Genomic DNA, 21,300 nt, shown 5'->3' with positions numbered 1-21,300 from the left:
AAAAACAAAAACATTATAAAATATTATTGCAATTTGACATAGGTTTTCTATTTGAATATACTTTAAAATATAATTTATTTCTGTGTTGAAAAGCTGAATTTTCACCAGCCATCACTGCAGTCTTCAGTGTCACATGGTCCTTTAGAAATCATTCTAATGGGCTGATTTATTATCAATGTTAAAAACAGTTTTGCTGCTTAATATTTTTTGGAAACTGTGATCTTTTTTTTTGGATTTTTAAAAAAATAAAAAATCACTTTTAAAGCCAATGTTATTGACAGATTCTGTAAAGTTATTGATTGATTTTTAATCTTTATATAATTAAAGTACACAAAAGCTGTTGAAATGTTTGGGATCTCTAAGATTTTTAATGTTATTTAAAGAAGTCTCTTATGCTCCTCAAAGTTGCATTTATTTGATCAAAAATACAGAAAGAAAGCTGTAAAATTATTAGGGCTGTCCCCGACTATGAATTTTCATAGTCGAATCAGAATTTTCGAATCTTTCTATAGTCGACCGATAGTCGAATCATCTAGGCCTATGTGTGTGTGTGAATGGGTTGGGAGGGGCACGACACTATAGTCAGCAGGAGGGTAAAACAGTTTTTATTTTATTTTACACACTGCACACAGCAACAACTTTTAATAAAGCGACCAAAACTGCCTGCCAACTGACAGACGAACTTATTTAGGTTTAAATAAAAACACAGAACGCGTCTTTTAGTTCTAAAAACGCGAGGCGCACAGCACTGCCTTTTTTGCTAAGCAACGACCGAAACAGCTGTCCTGTCAGTCAAAGGATTATAGCGCGAACGCTCTAAAATCTTAGTTTTTTGCTGTTAAGTAAACTGTCATATTAGCAGAAACCCTAAATAATACAGCTCCTGGTTACCCACGATAGACACCAAAGGTTTCTCCTCCATTTCTTGCAGTCTCCGGACTTTTGAAGCAACGGTAAACTTTCACCATCACAACAGAAGGCCCGCCTCTCCATTCATTCGATTGGACAATGGAACGCGAATGACGTTGGGCGTTTTTCCGCTCAGAGTTGATTTTTTTTTTTTTCAACTTCAGGCGCTCGGAGCGCTCCTGCAAAAACGCGAGGCGCGGGGGGCGCATACATGTTTATTGTAGGCTTATTTTATTTAATGTACTTTATGTAATATTTATTGTTAACTTATTTTGAATGCTGTCTACATTGCGCACAGATTAGCCTTGACAGTATTGCATATTTTCTATAATAACTAATAACCCATAAACCCAGGACATAAACCCTCTTTTTAGGTTGTAATGACTCATTTCTACGGTTATTGGAATGGTTAAAGGTTATATTTTAATTTTTCATACAACATTAAGCTTATTAACTTGACTGACTTCCGGAATAGAGGAGGCAACCAATGGCGTTTGAGATTACAATGAAACCAGCAAGTCCCGCCCCACTTCTGGTGTTTGTCAGCGCCGCGCTGCCCATTGGGTGGCGCTAGCAAACACGTCTTCCCTGCGCTGTCGAGTGGGACGCGCGGCTCGGTTCATTGGGCCGCTCAGATGACATGTCAGCGCGGCGCGAGCACTTTAATACCGCGCTGTTTCGTCCCACTTTTGGGTTGTTTGGCTTCCCATTCAAAAGAGGCGCCTCCAATTGCAAAAACGCGTTCGGTGTGATCGCCGCCTAATCCCTGCCGTCAAGATGGTCCGCATCTCATCATGGATCAGGGCAAGTGAAAATTAAATCTGTCACAGGGGTGGTTAGATTTATTCACAAACACATTAAAAATATTTATTGAACGCTTCTTTCTTTTCACTTTTGTTTTTACTGCATTATCATAATCAAAGGCTGTATATAACGTAATATAACGTACAAACCAGTAGTTCTGTGTGCAATTAGACATTGAGCACCCCATATTGCCAAAATGGTATGATGCTCGTTTCACCCGCGAAGATTCGACTGTGAGATCGGTGGTCGAATCAGGCTCCGCATATCGATGCATCGAATCTTCGACTATTCGGGGACAGCCCTAAAAATTATGAAATATTATTGCAATTTAAAATAACAGTTTTCTATTTTAATATACTTTAAATTATAATTTATTTCTGTGATGAAAAGCTGAATTTCCAGCACCATTACTCCAGTTTTCAGTGTCATATGATCCTTCAGAAATCATTCTAATATGCCGATTTATAATCAATGTTGGAAACGGTTATATTTTTTTGAAACTGATACTTTCTTAGGATACTTTGATGAATGAAAAGGTCAAAAAAACATGCACTGAAGACTGGAGTAATGATGCCGAAAATTCAGCTTTGCATCACAGGAATAAATTATATTTTAAAGTATACTAAAATAGAAAATCACTATTTTAAATTGTAATAATATTTACAAGAATTTTTAATCAAATGAACACAGCCTTGATGAGCAGAACAAACTTTTGAACAGCAGTATATATATAGTTTGTTTTATTACTGAGCATTATCCAATTCACAAAAAAGCCAATATTACAAAGACAGATAAAAAGACATCAGGCTGCTCAATGCAGACCCTGAAGGTGTTATTAGTGAACTAACAAGTGCACACGGAGGTGTAACCTTACACTGCTGGAGCTGACTGCTGGCATTTCTCCTACACATGCTGGTATGAGCCTAAACTCATCCCGCACCCGAGCGCAGGGGCACGTACCTCCTTCCTGTGATCTATACCACCTGCCCCCACTGCAGATGCTGTTTACAGACGGAACTGGCATCTGGCTCTACATCTCTCTCTTTAAGAAATGCGAGGGAACGGACGAGTTGAGAGATTTTTAGTGGTTACTTTGTTCCCGTTTCTTTTAATTTATCGGAGGCCTCACCCCTGACGCGCAGCGCCGCAGAGAGGACAGCTGTCTCGCTGAACGTGCCAGAAGCCGAAGGCCAGTGCAAACTGTTCTCGAGCTTCTACTTTGCATATTTGGGTTGCGCTTAATGCGGATAAGCTCCGGGCTAATGGACCTTTTTAAATCTCGAACCAAAGTAGGTTCAATATCTTCTCACTTAAGACCTACTTGAGGTGTACGGAACAAAAAATTGTTAGTAAGGTATGCCAGTTTTTTAAATATTGCAACTACATCTGTCAGCATGTTAATTTCGTACAATTAATAGTATAATTAACTTGAGAAAAGGAAGGAGAGAATGAGTGACACTTTCTTGTTTAAAAAAAAACTGGTTGAAATAACTTTCAAAGCAACCTGGTCTAAATCAAAATGGAGTTGCTGAATCAACAACACATTTATGATCAGCTCATGCAAACTGACTTATAATTTTAACACTTAAAGGTACACTGTGGTTTTTTTTGTTTTGTTTTTTAAATAGGGCTGCGCGATTAATGGAAATACTCTAAGCTATATTGTGATTATATTTTGTCAAATCACAAAGGCTCACTTCACAATAAATGTTGCTTCACATGAACAACAAATGAGTTTGGGATGCTTATAGCACGCATTTGGAAACACAACACGCGTCAACTATCTTCCCAAACTTTTAATGAGAAGCACTCATAAACCAGCTGTTGTCAACAAAAGAAGCTTTAATGGCGTTCTGCCCCAAAAAATGGGTTTAAAGTGTAAAAATGAATAAATTAAATACAGCCATTAATATAAGTATTGACCTGTAATACTGTAAATTAAAAATATTATTAATGAACGATTGTTTTTTTTTTATTTGAGAGTGAAATATCGACAAATCACAAAGTTCAATATTGAACTCAAACGCAAAAAACAACACCTACAGCAAACCTGGAGCTTTATGAAAAAAAAAAAATAATAATAATAATAATTAATTATTTAAATTACTTTTGACCAGATAATTATTTTTTTCTTCAAATCATGGTAATATTTTGCTAAAATTAACAAAATATCATTGCCTGACTACATAATTTTTTTTATTTATGGTTTAACATTTGAAAATGAAATTAAAGCCATAAATATCAGTATTGACTTTTACTACGTGCTATATATTAAAATGATTATTATTAAATACTCAGGTTTTACAGTAAATATTACAATTGCAATATTCATTATTTTTATTTTTTTTATTTAGAAGTAGCAGTAATAATAAAAATAATAAAAAATAAGCACTGACCCAAAATTAATCGACAAATCACATCTACAGCCCTACAAACACGTACATCAAACCTGGATCTTTATAAAAATTAATAACTAATTAATTTACTTATTTTGACCAGAGAATTCTTTTTTTGTCTTTAATATCAGGGTAATATTTTGTTATTTACATGAAAAAAAAAAATGGTTTAACATTTGAAAATGAAGAAATGAAAGCCATAAATAGTATATTATAAAACGATCTTTTAAAATTACAGTGAAATATTACAATTATTTGTATTTTTATTTATAAGTAGTAGTAATAATAATAATAATTATTATTATTATTATTACTATTATTTACTTTTGTCCATACTTTTTTCCCTCAAATCATTGTAATATTTTGCAGAAATTAACAAAATATCATTACTGATTTACATTTTTTTTAAAAATGGTTTAACGTATGAAAATGAAGAAATTGAAACTATAAATATCAGTACAAACCTTTTACTGTGTACTGTAAATTACAGTTATTATTATTAAATACTTTGTATTTTTTTATAAGTAGCAGCAATAATAATAACAATAATAATAATAATAATAACATTATTATTATTATTATTATTATTATTATTATTATTATTATTATTGTCACAAAATGTATCAACAAATCAAAATTGCAGGAAACAGTACAGCCCTACAAACACATAAAAGCAAACCTGGAGCATTACAAAAAAAAATATTAATGACCAGAGAATGTGTTTTTTCCTCAAATCATGGTAATACTTCGCAGGAATTAACAAAATATCATTACTGATTTAAATAAAAATAAATTAATAAAAAAATGTTATTCGTCTTACCCCATGTCAATATGGCTACAATAAACATGCAACAAAATTTTAGATTTAGTCAGGTTTAATTTGGCAGGATACTAGCTAGTAAGATTTACTCTGATTGAAAGATCACAGTTGAGCACAGATAAACTCAACAGATTCCAGAAACCATCATATTCATCCACGCAACCGTAAGTCACTTAAAGGGGTCATTGGATGCCCATTTTCCACAAGTTCATATGAATCTTTAGGGTCTTAATAAAAAGTCTGTAATATACTTTGGTTAAAAATTCTCAATAGTAGTGTAAAAAAACACCCTCAAGAAATATCAGCTCATTTTATTGCATGGGCCCTTTAAATGCAAATGAGCTCTGCTCGCCCCGCCCCTCTCTGCTGTGGGATTATGAGGTGTAATGTTTACTTTAGCCACATTTAGCTGCATTTAACCGCATTTAGCTGCGTTGGCCAAACTTGCCAACAAGCACATTATTAAGAAAGGCTATTTGCAAAGATGCATAAAAAACCCTTATACTCACTTCTGCTGTGGGTGAAGCTGCATCACGAATGATTCACACGAACATAGATGCATATGTAGATCAGGATCAGAGCTTTCCTTTTAAAACCGAAAGTAATGCTAATCCTTTGCGTCTTCAGCGGCTCAGATGTCGGGAGTAAATGACTATTTACTACTATTACATCCAACAACAGAACACCTCAATCACTCAATTAGTCTTCCTCTGCACCTGAGTCGACACAATGGCGATCGTATTCGGACTGTTTCAGCTCGGTGAGGGCGGGTCTAAGGTAAGACGCTAATGTCAAACACAAACTGTGTTTCGTCACAATGACAAGAAGCTGAGAATGACCAGATTTTAAAAAGGGTTTATTACTTTTAAAGATTAAAAAAAAATACCACTGGGTGGAATTGTATCATTGTAGGGTGGTTGTGTTCACAAACTACCAACATACATTAGTGTTCAAACAACATGTAAAAGTTAGTTATCCATCTGATGACCCCTTTACGCACCTGTACTTTTCCCAAGGGTTACTTTTAAAGTTTATTTATCAATACAGGTAAGTGCATATCCATCTTATTCTAAAGCAGGACTAGCAGGTACTTTATATAACTACCTGCTGACATCAGTGAAGGCCAAACACTTCCTGATCCTTTCTGAATTCTACACACAAGCTCTCTATACCCGAATCTCAGAGGCCCTGGATTCAAGTGTTCGTGAGTGGGAGAGGTCGGGATGGTTTATTCTAGGGGAGAATCTGACCGTAGGAGCTCTCGCGGTGTGTTACTGTGAAGCTCCAGTATTGATCGTGGCTTTAGCGCAGGACCCCCTGCCCGGATGAAGAGACTACGCTCGCACCAGGGTAAGGGTGGTACGATTCAGAGCGAGGATGGTACGATTCCACTGAAGGGGCCTTGGGGTACGTTTCAAAGCGGGAACAAGCTTTGTGGATTCAAACGGCCGATTCTCTGTATTTGCCCACTCCACCATTCAAAGCCACTTCAGATCTTCTGTGGTTGTCAAAACTTGGGGTTGAAGTCAACATGAAATCACATTCGCAACCCATTTTGCTTCCACACTACAACATACTACTGATTCAAACAAGGACAAAAGTGAATAACTAAATGAAAATGTAGGGCGGGACTTGCTAGTATCCATTAGAGATGGATTGGATCATGAAAAGTGGGCGTTCTGCACCACAATGGAAGCAGAGCAAGACTTTGGAGGAACACGGCTCACACACTTTGAGAAAGCTTTTTAACCAGGATTTGCAAGAGATGCCTAAATAGCTGTGGGGCTATTGGTTAACACTAGACAGTGTTGGGTAGATGAAGTCAGCCAAAAATGGAAAGTTCTTTCTGAGGTGAAATTACAAATTTACCGATTTAATACCGAGATATAGATATATATATATATATATATATATATATATGGTCGATGATAAGTTAATCATTATTTGTAGTTAAATAATAATAACTACAAATAAACAGTCCATAAAATTAATTATAGGCCAATAACTAATTAATGGCCAAAATGATACTATTTTGTCTAAAATTAAAAATAAAACAACTAAAAATAAAGTGAAAATAAATTAAATCATTTTATAGTTGGAATTAAGAACGCACAGCATGAAAATTTTAAATTCATTTTGGGGTTCGCTAATGATATTTAACAGTTATTAAACTAAACTTTTTTTTTGAAAGATTAACTTTACGTGAGCATAACATGATGGAAAAGGTAATCTAAAAACATAAAAATATAGGAAAACACGCACTTAAATATTTAGTATTGGCCAGTATATCAAACACTGACTAAGACTAATGTAAAAATAAATAAATAAAAAAAAATCCCAAATTCCATTTATTTATTTTTTTCTTTAGGCTCTGCTTTAATGGTTAAATGTATATATATTTTTTATATATATAAGCATGTCTTACACAATTTAACAGCAAATTAGTTAACAAAAATTAAATTTTAAAGTAAAAAAAGTAAGTAAAAAGTAAGTAAGTAAAAAAATTTTTTTTAAATAATCCAAACACTGTCATATAGGTAAAATTTCAACATCAAGACACCACAGGGGTCTTCAAAGAGGTCATTCAACATTGAAAGTCGAGTCAAATTTTCAAAGCACATGAGAAAACAAAAAAACAAGTGTGACTGAACCCAGCACAACATAGAGGGTGCAATAACCAACCCATCCTCGTCTACTATCAATTAAACATGTGTCTTTCCCTCAGAGAAACGAGACAGGCTTTAATGAACACACCTTGCAGGAAGAGAGCGAGCTAGAGACGGGCATGTCAATAACATTAATGCTTTTATTCTAAACACTCTCGTGCCCTCCCGGTGGGCATCAGTCTTTTCAGCAGGGGCTATGATCAAGGGCTTCGCCACCAGCCAATCACCAGTCGCCCAGCGACGTACCCTGGGATGCATGGGGCGCACAGCATGAGCCGCTGGAGGCGCTTGATGTGGGATTGCGAGGTGAAACCACAGTGCTGCCAGAGTGACTCCCCGTCAGCATAATTAAGAGAGAGAGGTTTTTTTGGGGGGGGGTTGTGTGACTTCAGACTGCATTACTTATCTCTTCCTTCCACCCTCTCGCTCCCTCTTTTATTTTAAAGACTTTTCTCACATGCTCTTCCTGCCATGTCTTTGAGAATTGATTTTAATGCCCCTGGTGCGCTTAAGGACTAGAAAAGAATAGAAAGGGAATGACGGGTACAGGTCAGGCCTTAAAGAAAAAGGAGAACAGGGGGACAAAAAGTCAAAAAGAAAATTAACAGAGAAAAGGTTTAGGCCTATAGCATGGTAGAAAAGTCTTTCTCTCTCTCTCTCTCTCTATTTATATATATATATATATATATATATATATATATATATATATATATATAGATATAGATATAGATAGATATATAGATATATAGATATATAGATATATAGTCGACACATTTCTTGTTCAACTGCATGTGCGAAACTTAATTTTACATAGACTTCTTTTTATTCTATTTGACTTCTCTATTTGATCCAAAATACAACAAAAGCAGTAATATTGTGAAATATTTGTACTATTTAAAATAACTGCTTTCTATTCTAAAATATTTTAAAATGTAATTTATTCCTGTGACCTAAATTTTCAGCACAATTACTCCAGTCTTTAGTGTCAAATGATCCTTCCAAAATCATTCTAATATGCAGATTTGCTGTTCAAGAAACGTTTATTATTATTATATTATTCCTATTATAAGTATACATAATAATACAGATCTCCCGCAGGTCCTTAATTTAATTTAAGGCCATAAAAAGTTTTAATACATTAAATACGTTATGAGAAAAGTTAATTATAATTTCAAGAGGTCCTACAGTTGTTTTTACACAGCAAACAAATTTGTAAATGTGAAAGAAGTTAATGTGCCTTCTAAAAATCTAAACAATTAAGACAGTAAAATGTATGTTTTAAATAAATATAATAATTTATATGCTTGATTTATCCCTTTTAATGATTTAAAGGCTAAAATGGCATGGTATAAAAAAAAACTTTTTGTGAAAACCTGTATCTAAACTGTCATTTTATGACTTTATATGTTATCGTAGACATTATCCAACTCATACTGTGTTCATTTTACTTGTGGCAACTCTTGAAAATGTTCATAAATAGCCTAAAATTGATTTTTGAAAATTCTGCAGATACCCTGTAAATAGTGAAATAAAATTGAAAATATTTTTGACTGACAATCAGACTCCTGTCTGATTTCCTATATTTTTTAAAAAAAGTCTTTTTTTTTATTTGGGCTAATTAATTTGAGCTACCAAAATCTGAATATATCCCCTGTATATATTTATTTTGTGTATGTGTGTGGGGGGTGGGTTAAAGAAATAATACTTTTATTTAGCAAGGATGCTTTTCATTGTTCAAAAGTGACGATGGGTCCCCAAATTCACAAACAGGCACCTCTCCCATTCCATGTGTTTTGGTGTTCGGCCTGATCCCAAAAAATAGTTTACTGCACAAAGATAGATCTTTCATTCTAGAAAGAAAGAAATTAGAAACTAGCAGCAAAGAATTCAAATCAAACCTTAGGCACAAACTCCCAACATTCAAATTCTGTCCATTTTATCTGGAAATCCAAGCAATAAATGCTATAACCATTAGTAAATAAATACAGAACGTTATTTTGTCTAATACACGCACAAATTGTATGTATTCTAAAAGTGCTGCAAAAGCTTATTAGCCAGGGTTCAAAGTCAAAAGCACGAGGAAAATCTGCGTGATGAGAATCATTCATAAATCTGCTGATGTCAGCAAATAGTAGTACTGAGGTCTTCTTGCGGGTTTCCGACAAAATAAAAGTCAACATTCATAAATGTTAGTATTGTAATTGTATTGTAAAATAAAATAAAAAAGTAACACAAAAATAATAATAATTTTCAACAGCTCTATTAATTATTATTATTAAATTATTATAACATTCAACTTTGCTCAGCAAGGCTGCATTTATTTGTACATTAAAAACACATGCCATTAAAAATGGCCAAAGAATATTATTTTACTTATTCATTTTAAGTTAAATTGTGCTTTGCTGGTGGGCTATAATGTCTACTAGAATGTTAAAAATGTTCAGTGTTAAATAAATATTTTAAAACTGTTGTTTTGTAATAGATTTTTTTCTTTGAAAAGCAAGACAAAACTGTAAAAAGCAAATATTGGCTATTTATTTTGGTGAAATAATTGGCAAAATACATGGGGGGAAAACACGAAAAACCGTGTTCGATAATCGGCCTTCGGCCCAGTGTGTAATTTTGTTCAGCTTTTGTTCACTGTTGCATTTGGGCGTCCCGGGTTCGGGTCCCGTTTGCTGGTCTTTCCCGGTCCCACCCCCCTCTCTCTCCCACTTAGCTTCCTGACTCATATACATAAAATGGCAAAATAAATCTAAAAAATAAAAATAAAAATAAGAATATTTCTTTTTAAAAAATACTTTAAAAATACTAATCAACATTTTTTATAATTATAATATTGATCAATAATAATAATATTGATATTTAATTAAAATACAATTATAATAATACGTTTACCCTTCACATAATATGAATGGCACACATTCATGCATTCAAACGACTTTCATGCAAATTCCTTAGAGGGATAGAAAAAAAAAAAAAACACCTCACCCTTTTCTCCATAACAAGACATATATTCACATCATAAATTGTTACGCAAAAAGGTGTATTTAGGGTTAGAGGTATGTTCAGGGAACTGATTGGTCACCTCGTCAGGGAGCTGCTGGTAGACGGTCTCTGCTGTGGCGAGGATGAGGACCGGTGTGAATGAGGGTACATCCTGCAGGAGCGTGAGGAAGCTGCTCTTGACCGTCTCACTGATGGCTTCCCACCAGTCACTGATGTGAGGCATGTAGATGATGCTGGGTACACACCGCCGAGCCTCACGAAACACCTAAACACACATCGGAAGTTACAAATGACCCCATTCACCATTATGTAAAAAAAACAAGGCAGATAGGGTGCGCTGACGCATCTAAAGCACAACAATAATACTATAAGCCCACAGCACCACACACTGGACATGTGAAGTTTTTAAAAGTGATGATGGTGTGTTTTGGCTTGCCTGAGCGCAGGATTCCTCTGGGGTTTTGGCACTGACGGAGTATAGCGTGGGAAGGTCGAGACGGTGCACAGTGAACTTCTCCAGGTGGTGCAGCACAGCAGGGGCCAGGTGTGTGCTCTGGCCCGCGCCCTGGGGTCCCGTCAGCAGCAGCCGTGGCCGGTACGAGGTGGGCTGCTGGTAGGCAGAACTGAAACAAAGAGAAGAGGTCACTATGTTTTCATCTATCTGTCTAGACGAGTTAGAAACAGTAAAATCATTTGAAACTGCACTGAAATGCTGGTCTACACAATAGTTTTGAAAAACAGCCTTAGTTTTTCAATTATAAAGAGTCGCTGACAAGTGGAATGAAACTATGACGGATAAATAAAACTCCAATAATGAAGAGAGATAAAGATGGTAATTGATAAAGTTGGCAGCTCTTTAGGGAGGACAAATTTTCATGCATTTGACAGCTATACTGTATATTAATATATTAAGATGAACCACTTGCCCACATCTCATTTAAGTGTGAGGAGCTGCAAGTATTGATGATCACGGGCTAATGCTATAAAACACAGTTTTACTGAAGCATGAAGAACAAATCAATGCAAACGCGATTGAAGTAGGTCTTCAGTGCTGACTGTCAGTCCTGGAGCTTTCCAACAGATGGCAGCAAAACACAGCATCTGACTTGATCATACAAAGCCCTTCAAGTTAAGGGACTTTTTAACATTACAATTAAAACTATGTAATATTACAATTTCAACTTAAGCATAATAAATAAAGGGTGTCTCATGGTGTACTGAATAAATTGTGCTGAGGAGTTGTTTTTGAATTCAATTGACTCACGCGGTAAAGTGGAGAAAGGGTTTATGGGTTGTGCAGGAAGCTGCTTTCTTCGGCGATCCTGACTGAGTTTCGTAAATGGAAGGAGCACCAAGATATTCCTCGTCCTCGCTAAACGAGTCCTCCACCAGCAGATGATTGTCAGTGTCTGAAATCACAGAGAAACAACTTATTTACACTGATAGTCTTGGGGAAAGTTACTTTAAATATGTAAATATTTAGTAAAATAATTGAATATTTAATTGATTTAAAAATTAATAATAAATAAATGAGGGATTTTTCTTATTTTATCTTATGTTTTATTTAATTCCACCTTTCCCTCAATAATAATAAATTTAAAAAAAGGAAAAATAAAAGGAAAAATTTGCACTTAAATAAAAATAAATAAATGCATTTTTTTTTTAAATATTACATAAAATAATAAAATATAAAAAAAAAATATGTTTGTGGGGTGTCATGACATTTTGCTCAGAAAAATGTTGCGCTTGGAGAAAAAAAAAAACTCGGAGAGAGATTTTAAATAAAAAAATAAACTATAAAAGACCCCAGAAAATATTACATAAAATACAAAAAATATGTTTGTGGGGTGTGAGAAAAAAAAAGTTGCACCCGGGGGAAAAAAACAAATAGATAAATTAATGCTTTAAAAAAAAAATTCCAGGTTTGTAATGTAGTCTAAAACATTTGGACCCCACTGTACAAAATATTATATTATTTACTACAATTATACAACAATAATAATATAATACTGTGTTAAATTATACTGATCACCACTGTTCTCAACTCTCAAGTTCTCTCTCTCTTGATTATTATTTTTTTATTAAAGTAATGAGGCACAAAAATGTGAAATCAATTTGGTAAAACTTTAAAGATTAAAAAGTTAAAATCATTCTAGAGGAAAAATACTTGACTAATTGAAAAATCAACTATGTATAAAATATGCTCAATATTATTCACCTACACCAACAAAATGGTCAATTCTGGTTTGCAAATTTCATTAAACTTCTGAATAAAATAAATACGCAGATGAACACACTCAATCCAGAAAAACTAAAACATCTCACTAGTAGTCAATCCATCACTAACATATTAAGTTTCTCTTAAAACAAGCAGTTTAACAGTATAATTACAGTAGAGGAAAGCTCAGGACTAAATGATGGGATGAGTCACATGACTTATTACAAAGAGAGCACTCATTAAAAACACTGGGAAAATTCTATTCCCAGAAGAAATATGAGGTGGTAATTATAAAGCGCTGTATGTAAGGCGCAAAAAAATAGCCCTGAATGGATGACGAAATGCCTAAATGAGAAAAGAAGGGCAAAGGGAAAAAGCTAATTAAAGCATTTTTTGTACCTGTGATGTATAGCTGAATTAACTCACTGAACAAAAAAAATCCAACAGCAGGAAATTGAGGGCATACCGTGTGTGTGTTCCCTGTGCAGGAGCTCTGCGTGGGGGAAGACTCGCATCAGGCAGGTCAGCATTTGGGCCAGCGTGGGGTCCAGCAAGGGCTTCAACACGCAGGAAAGGGCCTGGCCGGGTGGAGCCAAGGCCCTTTGACCCGCAGGTACTATGGAGCGCAGAGCACGACCAAAGTCCTGCGGCCCCAAAACGATGGAGCCCACGTCCAGCCGATAACGCTGGCTGCTGCCGTAGATCTGAGGATAGCGCCGCCGCAGAGCCGCTAGCGCAGCCTCCGTGCAAAGTGCTTTGATGTCAGCCCCACAGTAACCTGAGACACAGCAGAGTTAGGCATATATCTGGACAAGAATATCACTGTGTTACCACCTTTAATACAGTTAAAAAAAATGTGTAAATAACTAAATTAAAAAATGTATTAGTTGTTAGTTGCATAAGTTATTAGTTGCATAATTACACAAAATAAATTGATAAAAAGTTAAATAAAAAAAATATATGAAAAAATATAACATTAAATATTTTATTTTTTAGAAATTCTATTTTTTCTATTTAGATTTAAAAAAAAAATTGTTTTTTCGTTTTCCTTTTTCTGGATTCCACTTAATGGTTAAAAAAAAGATCTAAATAAAAATTTTAAAAGGAAAATAGAGAAGGATTGGATTGCTTAAAAACAGTTTAAAGAAAAGACTACAGTGGAAACAAGCAGATATTTTCATGAAAAAAAATCGTAAAAGGTAGGTTCAGTCATGCTGTGTGGTGTTATATATTTATTTTATTTTCACAATTATTAAATAACAATAATATTATTATTAATAATAATAATATTATTATTAATAATAATAATAATAATAATAAAAAAATATTGACACTTGTGTAAAACAAGGTAAAAAAAAAAAATTATGAAAAAAATAATTTTACAATTAAAAAAATATATTACATATTATACACTTCCAAAAATTGTGGGAAAAATATATAAAAATCTTCTCCTCAATGAATAAATATTAATTCAAATAAACTATAAATAAAATAATAATATTTATTTTCACTAGTGGAAAACTAATTATTTTATGGTTTATATTAGATTTCCGATACTAGATTTTCAATGTAGGTTTAATAAGCTTTTAAATTAAATAATAATAATAAAAACTGTTGAACAAATGTTGACACTTGTGTAAAACAGTAACATATTTTGTATCCATTTTTCATAATTAATAAAAAATATTAATATATTACATATTATATACTTCCAAAAATTATGGCAAAAAATATATATATAAATCCTCTCAATTAATAAATAAATTAAAATAAACTATATAGTGGAAAACTGATTATTTTCATTGTTTATATTAGATTTTAGATACTAGATGTAACCTAAGACTTCATTTATTATTTTACTAACAATAATTATAATAATAATAATAATAAACTTTTTTATTTATTCTATTCTAAGTTGACAAAATGCTTACAGAGAAAATATTAATACAGTGTCCCATTCAACAAATTGTATATTTGGGAAAACAAAAAGATATTAAAGATTTTAAAGCAAATACAATGCTTCAGTGAGTCAAGTTTGTACATTAAATAATTAAATCTGTTGAACAATCTGCGTGAAAACTGGCAAATGATCTGATTATTGGATTAACATTTGTTTCTTTATGTTTCATCTTCCATCTTACATCAAAACACTTCTATGGTTCAGAGAAATCAAGTAGTAATAGCTCACTGACTTTCAATATAGATTAATAAGTTCTGATTGCCTTTGATTTTGCTACTTTGCACAGCATTTCACTATCAGTGAAGAAAGAACTTGAAACCCAAAATGTGTTCATGCTGCAACTAGTTGGGTTCAGCTATAGCATCACTTTTGCGTCAATCTCACCAACACATTTCTCAGCTAGCTCATCTATGAAGGGTCCAGCTAGCTTAGGGCTCCAGTCCCTGGTGTGGATTTCCAGAATGTGCTTTCGAGCCTGTAGATGAGCATAAACACAGACAGTGTACAGATAAAACAAGGCACTTCAAAACACACAGCAAAACTGTTTTGATCGTAAACACTTAAAGGGGCTGGTGAAAACATAAGAGCTAACATCTGATTAGCCAGCACCCTGCTGTGAAGACAAACTACATACGCATCCAGAAATTAGACCAGCACAGAGATGACCTCATATATTACAACAACCTCAAAAAAAAAGCTCAGGCATAGATGATGCACACAATATTGGGTGTAAATATGTTTGACAATTATATAAGTTGTGTTCTAGTTTAGAAGTGTAAACTGATCTAGCTGATCTCGTATAATTTTTAATGGTTTTTTAAGACGTCTCTTATTTTATCCGAAGTACAGCAAAAACAGTAAAATTTTGTAATATTTTTATTATTTAAAAAAACTGTTTTCCATTTGAATATATTTTAAAATCTAATTTATTCCTGTGATTTCAAAGCTATTTTTAGCATTATTACTCGAGTCACATGATCCTTCAGAAATCATTCTAATATTCTGATTTACTGCTCAAACATTTATTATTATTGTTGAAAACAGCTGAGTAGCTGTAGTAGTATTTTTTTTGTTTCTTTGTTGAATAGAAAGTTCAGAAGAACAGTATTTATCTGAAATAGAAATCTTCTGTAACATTATAAATGTCTTTATCATCACTTTTGATCAATTTAAAGCATCTTAAAGATCAAAAAGTATTAATTTCGATAATTTCTTTCTCTAAAAAAGTTATTTTGGTTTCAGATAAATGCTGATCTTTGGTTCTTCTATTCAAAGAAGAATTGACTGTTTTAAATATTGATAATAATAATAAATGTTTCTTGAACAGCAATATTAGAATGATTTCTGAAGGATCATTTATACATTATATACATCATAATACATTTTAAAATATTAAAAAAGAAAACGTTTACTTTAAAATAGTAAGAATATTTCACAATACCTTTGCTTTTGCTGCATTTTGAATCAAATAAATACATAATAATTAGTTAATAATTAGGCTTAATTAGTGAAAACGTATTGTATTTTTACAATTTAATGTATTTTTTTTTTCATTACAGATTATATACTCTATTCTTTGAAACAAACATTTTTAGAATACACTGATCTTTTCAAATGCATTTAATGCTCTCACCCTATTTGATATCCTTATGGCGGACAAAGGACAAATATGTTTCACTTAAAAATGTGAAAAATTTAGCTAAACTGTATAAAAAAAATAATAATTTTAAGGTAACATTAAAAGGACGGTTCACCCAAAAATTCTGTCATTAATTTCTCACCCTCATGTCGCTTCAAACCCGCAAGACCCTTATTCATTTTCAGAACACAAATTAAGATATTTCTGATGAAAACTGAGAGCTTTCTGACCCTGTAATTTATGAAGCTACAAAAATACTTTATGTGCACTAAGAAAGCAAAAATAACAACTTCAACAATTTCTTTTCTTCCATGTCAGTCTTAAATGCACATTTACGAGAGTACCACGACACACAACGGTTGAACCACTAATGTCACATGGACTATTTTAACAACATCCTTACCAACTTTCTGGGCCTTGAGTGTGTCAGTTGCATCACTGTCTATGCAGGGTCAGAAAGCTCTCGGATTTCATCAAAAATATCTATACTTGTGTTCCGAAGATGAACAAAGGTTTGGAAGACGGTGAGTAACTAATGACAGAATTTTAATATTTGGGTCAACTTTCCCTTTAAATGCTTCAACTCTGGTCATGAACTAAAGTGGGAAAGTGAAATCAGCAGAGATCGGCATGCTAAACTAATCTCATCAAAATTAACTGGCATTCCATTTGTCAAGATGTCAACGAGCTTGACAAACAGAATCAGATCAAATCGCATATAAAGGATGCAAAAGACTGTAGTAGCCAAACCAGCTGCAAAAGACTTGAAACTGAGCTGTCAGACTATTTCAGGATAGGTTTTGAGTGGGGGACACAGGGACGCTCTGGGACACGGAGTATCAGTTGGCTGAGAAATATTCGCCCGAAGTTAAAAAGTATTCACACACCTTTTTATCTGGCAGGTTGAACAGAAACTCCCGGTCAAAGCGCCCGGGCCTCCTGAGTGCGGGGTCGATAGAGTCGAGTCTGTTTGTAGCACCGATGACCACTATCTCCCCCCGGCTGTCCAAACCATCCATCAATGCCAATAATGTAGACACTATGGAGCTAAAAAAAGAAAAAGAGAAAACAAAATGACTGGCTAATCACGTCAAATGTAGAATGAATAGGTTTTGAGGTGTACACGTGTGTAGTACATCAAACTCTTTAAAAGAGCAAGAAGAATCTTGTTTCCCATGACATGTTCCTTGTAATACCAAAACCCTTTGTGTGGAAATCATATCGAACTACTTGATTTTTTCAGGAGCTTTTCTAATACTGATGATGAAACCTTTAGCAATACTCACCGCATTAATTCGAATGCATTACCTGTGAATTTGATCCTGCCTGCTGGAGCGAACAGGAGCGAGGCCATCAATCTCATCGAAAAAGATGATGGAGGGTCTCATGAGGTATGCCTGCCAGGAGGAAAGGAAAACATCACCTGGATGGATAATCACACATCTAACACTTCAAAACAGCCGGAGAGAGAACAGAGCCCAACACCTGTTTTATAGGGATATATGATTCACTCTAAATCTAAAAAGACAACTTGTGATACTCTACAAGAATCAACAAAGAGCAAAAAGAAGCTTTGGAAGACAAAAAATTAAAAACATCTAACATTGTTAAAAGAACTCAGAACTGCATTAATATTTCACAGTAGAAACAAGGTGGTTTTTTTATATGCACATACATTTTATATATATATAAATTTTAACTTAATTTTAACACAAAAATCTAAATTTGTGAGAGAGAAAAAAAATCCACTACTCAATAAATCAATATTTATTAATAATTTAATATTATTTATTATTATTAATATTATTAATATATTTACTATTAATAATTTAAAATAAAATAAAATACAAATAAAGTGAGTATTTCTATAGGATTTTTTTTTGCCTTTTTTGCCATTTTCCTCACAATTTTGGAGAAAAATATACAAATTACATATTATATAGTTCCAAATTTTGTGAGAAAAGAAATCAACTCCTCAATAAATAAATATAAATTACAATTATTTTATAAATAAAATAAATATACAAATAATAAAGAATAATAAAATAAAATACAAATAAATAAAATATTTATATAGGAAATATTTCAAAAACTAGATTTTCAATATAAATGTTTTTTTGTTTACAATATAATATTTATTTATTTATTTTTCAACATTTTACATTCTTTTCCTTAAAACTAACATCCAGGAATGGGCAAAATCTCAAGGTCACACTGGGGTATTATATATATTATATTTATAAATACTATATTTATATATCCTCAGTTTTGGAGAAAAATATAAAATAATATTATATGATTCCAAAATTTGTAAGAAAAAAAAATTGAAATCAAAGCCTCAATAAACAAATTAAAATAAATTATGAATTAAATATAATAAATAATAATAGAATAGAATGCAAATAAATAAAATATTTATATAGCAAATACTTTTTGGATGTTAAAAACTAGATTATGCAAAATATACTTTTTATAAGACGTTTTACAACATAATAATATCTATTATACAAATAAAAAAAAATCTATTTTTTTTCATTATTTTACTTAAAACAAGTCTCAAGGTCATTCTAGGGTCAGGATTGTGAGGTCGTCTACAAGCTTACCTGGTCAAAAAGTAGGCGGAGCTGTCGTTCAGACTCTCCCACCCATTTGCTGAGGCAGTCGGCGCCCTTGCGCATGAAAAAAGACACCTTCCTGTCACCCTGACTGCATTCATTGGCCAAAGCCCGTGCCACCAGCGTCTTCCCAGTTCCTGGAGGCCCATAAAACAGACATCCTCTGCAATGACAGGAAAAGCATGTTGCAAACATGTTAGTGTCAACCTCAGACAGCACGCCAATGGGTGCAGCTTTACACACAAAACTAGAAAGTAACCTTGGGGGCTGAATCTTAAACTTCTCAAACACTTCTGGATATAGTAGAGGAAAAACGACCATCTCTTTTAAAGATTGGATGTGATGGGTGAGACCTCCAACACTGTCAAACTTCACCTGCATTGAAAGAGACAAGATCATATGCAAACCCATAAAGCATCTTTAAATCTGCAAATCAGCAAAGAAATGTGGAGGAGTATTAAAACACTCAGACTCACAGAAGTGTCCAGATTCATGGGATCCACATCTGCCAAACTGGCACCCACTTTTACTCTGTCTCGAAGCACACCACTGGCCAGATCCTCTGTCCGCAGGTTCATGGGTAGACACCTGTCACACAATATAGACAAAAATAAAAACTAAGTAACATTCATACACTTTAGCTTTGTAATTAGCCACAAATTGAATGAATGAACAGTCATTCTGTTTGATAACAGTTTTAAATGTCACCTGTTACGAGCTCGGCTCATGCTTTTGCTTTTCCGCCTCTCAAAGCGCTCTTCATCAGACGATGATGTTGATTCACTACTGTGAATGGCATGTTTCTTTACTCTGGTGATGAAAACAAAGCAGTGTTGTTTTAGTGTTAAGATTCTATAAATTCTAAATGAACATCTTATTAATATTTTTAGTGTTTCATTTTACATTTTGTTTTCATTTTAATTGTAAATAAAGTTTTAGTAGTTTTGCTGTGCATTTCACAGTTCTATTATTTTTATTTTAGCTTTAATTATATTTTTAAAATTCAAGAATTAATTTAAAATTTAAGATTTAAATATTAGTATAAAAACTGTTGCCTTGGCCACTACCTAAAATTAAATTAAGTTAAATTAAATTAAGTATATTATTTTGGTTCACTTAACTTATTTTATCTTCATTATTTAATGGTTTTAGTTAAAGGATTAATGTACTTGCAGAATAAAAGTTTTCTGATAATTTACTCACTCCCATGTCATCCAAGAAGTTCATGTCTTTCTTTCTTCAGTTGAAAAGAAATTAAGGTTTTGGAGGAAAACAGGATTTTTCTCCATATAGTGGAAGTATAAATTTAATAGTATAAATTTATATATTTTTTAACCACAAATGCTCGTCTTGCACTAGACCTCTCACGCATTACGTAATCATGCATGCACAAAGTACCGATCCAATGTTTACAAAGTGCAAAGAAAGTCAAATGCCCTTTACAAAAAAGTAAAACAATGTTGGACTAATTTAAATTTAAAGGAGAATACAAGACCTTACTTCTACATTTCCTTTTTTAACCCAGAAGTACACAGATGCATGCAATGCATAAATCCGCATCCGCATCACAGAGCTAGTACAAGACAAGCATTTGTGGTATTTTTTTTAGAAAATGATCAATTGCTTCATTAGATAAGACCTTTATGCCTCAACTGGGATCGTTTAGAGCTGCACTAAACTGCAATTTGGAACTTCAAACCATTGGCCACCATTGAAGTCCACTATATGGAAAAAATCCTGGAATGTTTTCCTCAAAAAAAATTATTTATTTATTTTCAACTGAAAAAAGATAGATATGAACATTTTGGATCACATGGGGGTGAGTAAATTATCAGGAATTTTTTATGCTGGAAGTGAACTAATCCTTTAAATGTTTTTAGTTAACTAAAACAACCCTGAAACAGAGAAAATACAGGAAGGAATAAGACATAAGAAAAGAAACTTTTGGATTGGACTGCTGTAAAAAAAACAACATTCACCTAATATGGCTTCTTCTTGCAGGAGATCTGTGTGTGTCAAACAGAGAGCCCTTGCTTTGTTTCCTGTTCACTGGCTCTGAGAAAACACAAATAAAACGCATTCAAAAGGCAAAAATCATAATTTAAAATAGACACAGGCTGCTTGGCATGGAAACATCTGCTGGTCATAAGGATGTTTTAGATGTTCAAGCATGACTGAAGGAATGCAGGAGTCTCAGGTGAGTGAGTATGAATGAATGTTTTCTGAGAATAGATGCTCATGTGTGAATGTGTCCGGAGCAGGTA

General features: G+C 33.3%; 1 protein-coding gene across 1 annotated transcript in view; it reads right to left on the bottom strand.

Annotated features, from left to right (window-relative positions):
• Positions 1–21,300, bottom strand: part of atad2b (ATPase family AAA domain containing 2B) — a 120,046-nt gene that overhangs the window by 84,098 nt on the left and 14,648 nt on the right. Inside the window, exons 8-19 of the mRNA XM_073852830.1 lie at positions 21,016–21,091; positions 19,745–19,846; positions 19,513–19,624; positions 19,296–19,411; positions 19,025–19,199; positions 17,730–17,818; positions 17,309–17,468; positions 15,167–15,257; positions 13,289–13,600; positions 11,869–12,013; positions 11,041–11,227; positions 10,684–10,869 (exon numbers count right to left, since the gene is read on the bottom strand). Coding sequence (XP_073708931.1) covers positions 10,684–10,869; positions 11,041–11,227; positions 11,869–12,013; positions 13,289–13,600; positions 15,167–15,257; positions 17,309–17,468; positions 17,730–17,818; positions 19,025–19,199; positions 19,296–19,411; positions 19,513–19,624; positions 19,745–19,846; positions 21,016–21,091 — 1,751 coding nt within the window. The remainder of the gene's footprint in view (positions 1–10,683; positions 10,870–11,040; positions 11,228–11,868; positions 12,014–13,288; positions 13,601–15,166; positions 15,258–17,308; positions 17,469–17,729; positions 17,819–19,024; positions 19,200–19,295; positions 19,412–19,512; positions 19,625–19,744; positions 19,847–21,015; positions 21,092–21,300) is intronic.

Source organism: Garra rufa, chromosome 13 (assembly GCF_049309525.1).
Source record: "Garra rufa chromosome 13, GarRuf1.0, whole genome shotgun sequence".
In the NCBI taxonomy this organism is placed as follows: domain Eukaryota; kingdom Metazoa; phylum Chordata; class Actinopteri; order Cypriniformes; family Cyprinidae; genus Garra; species Garra rufa.
The sequence above is the reverse complement of the archived record's forward strand: the minus strand, read 5'-3'. Positions and strand labels throughout refer to the sequence as shown.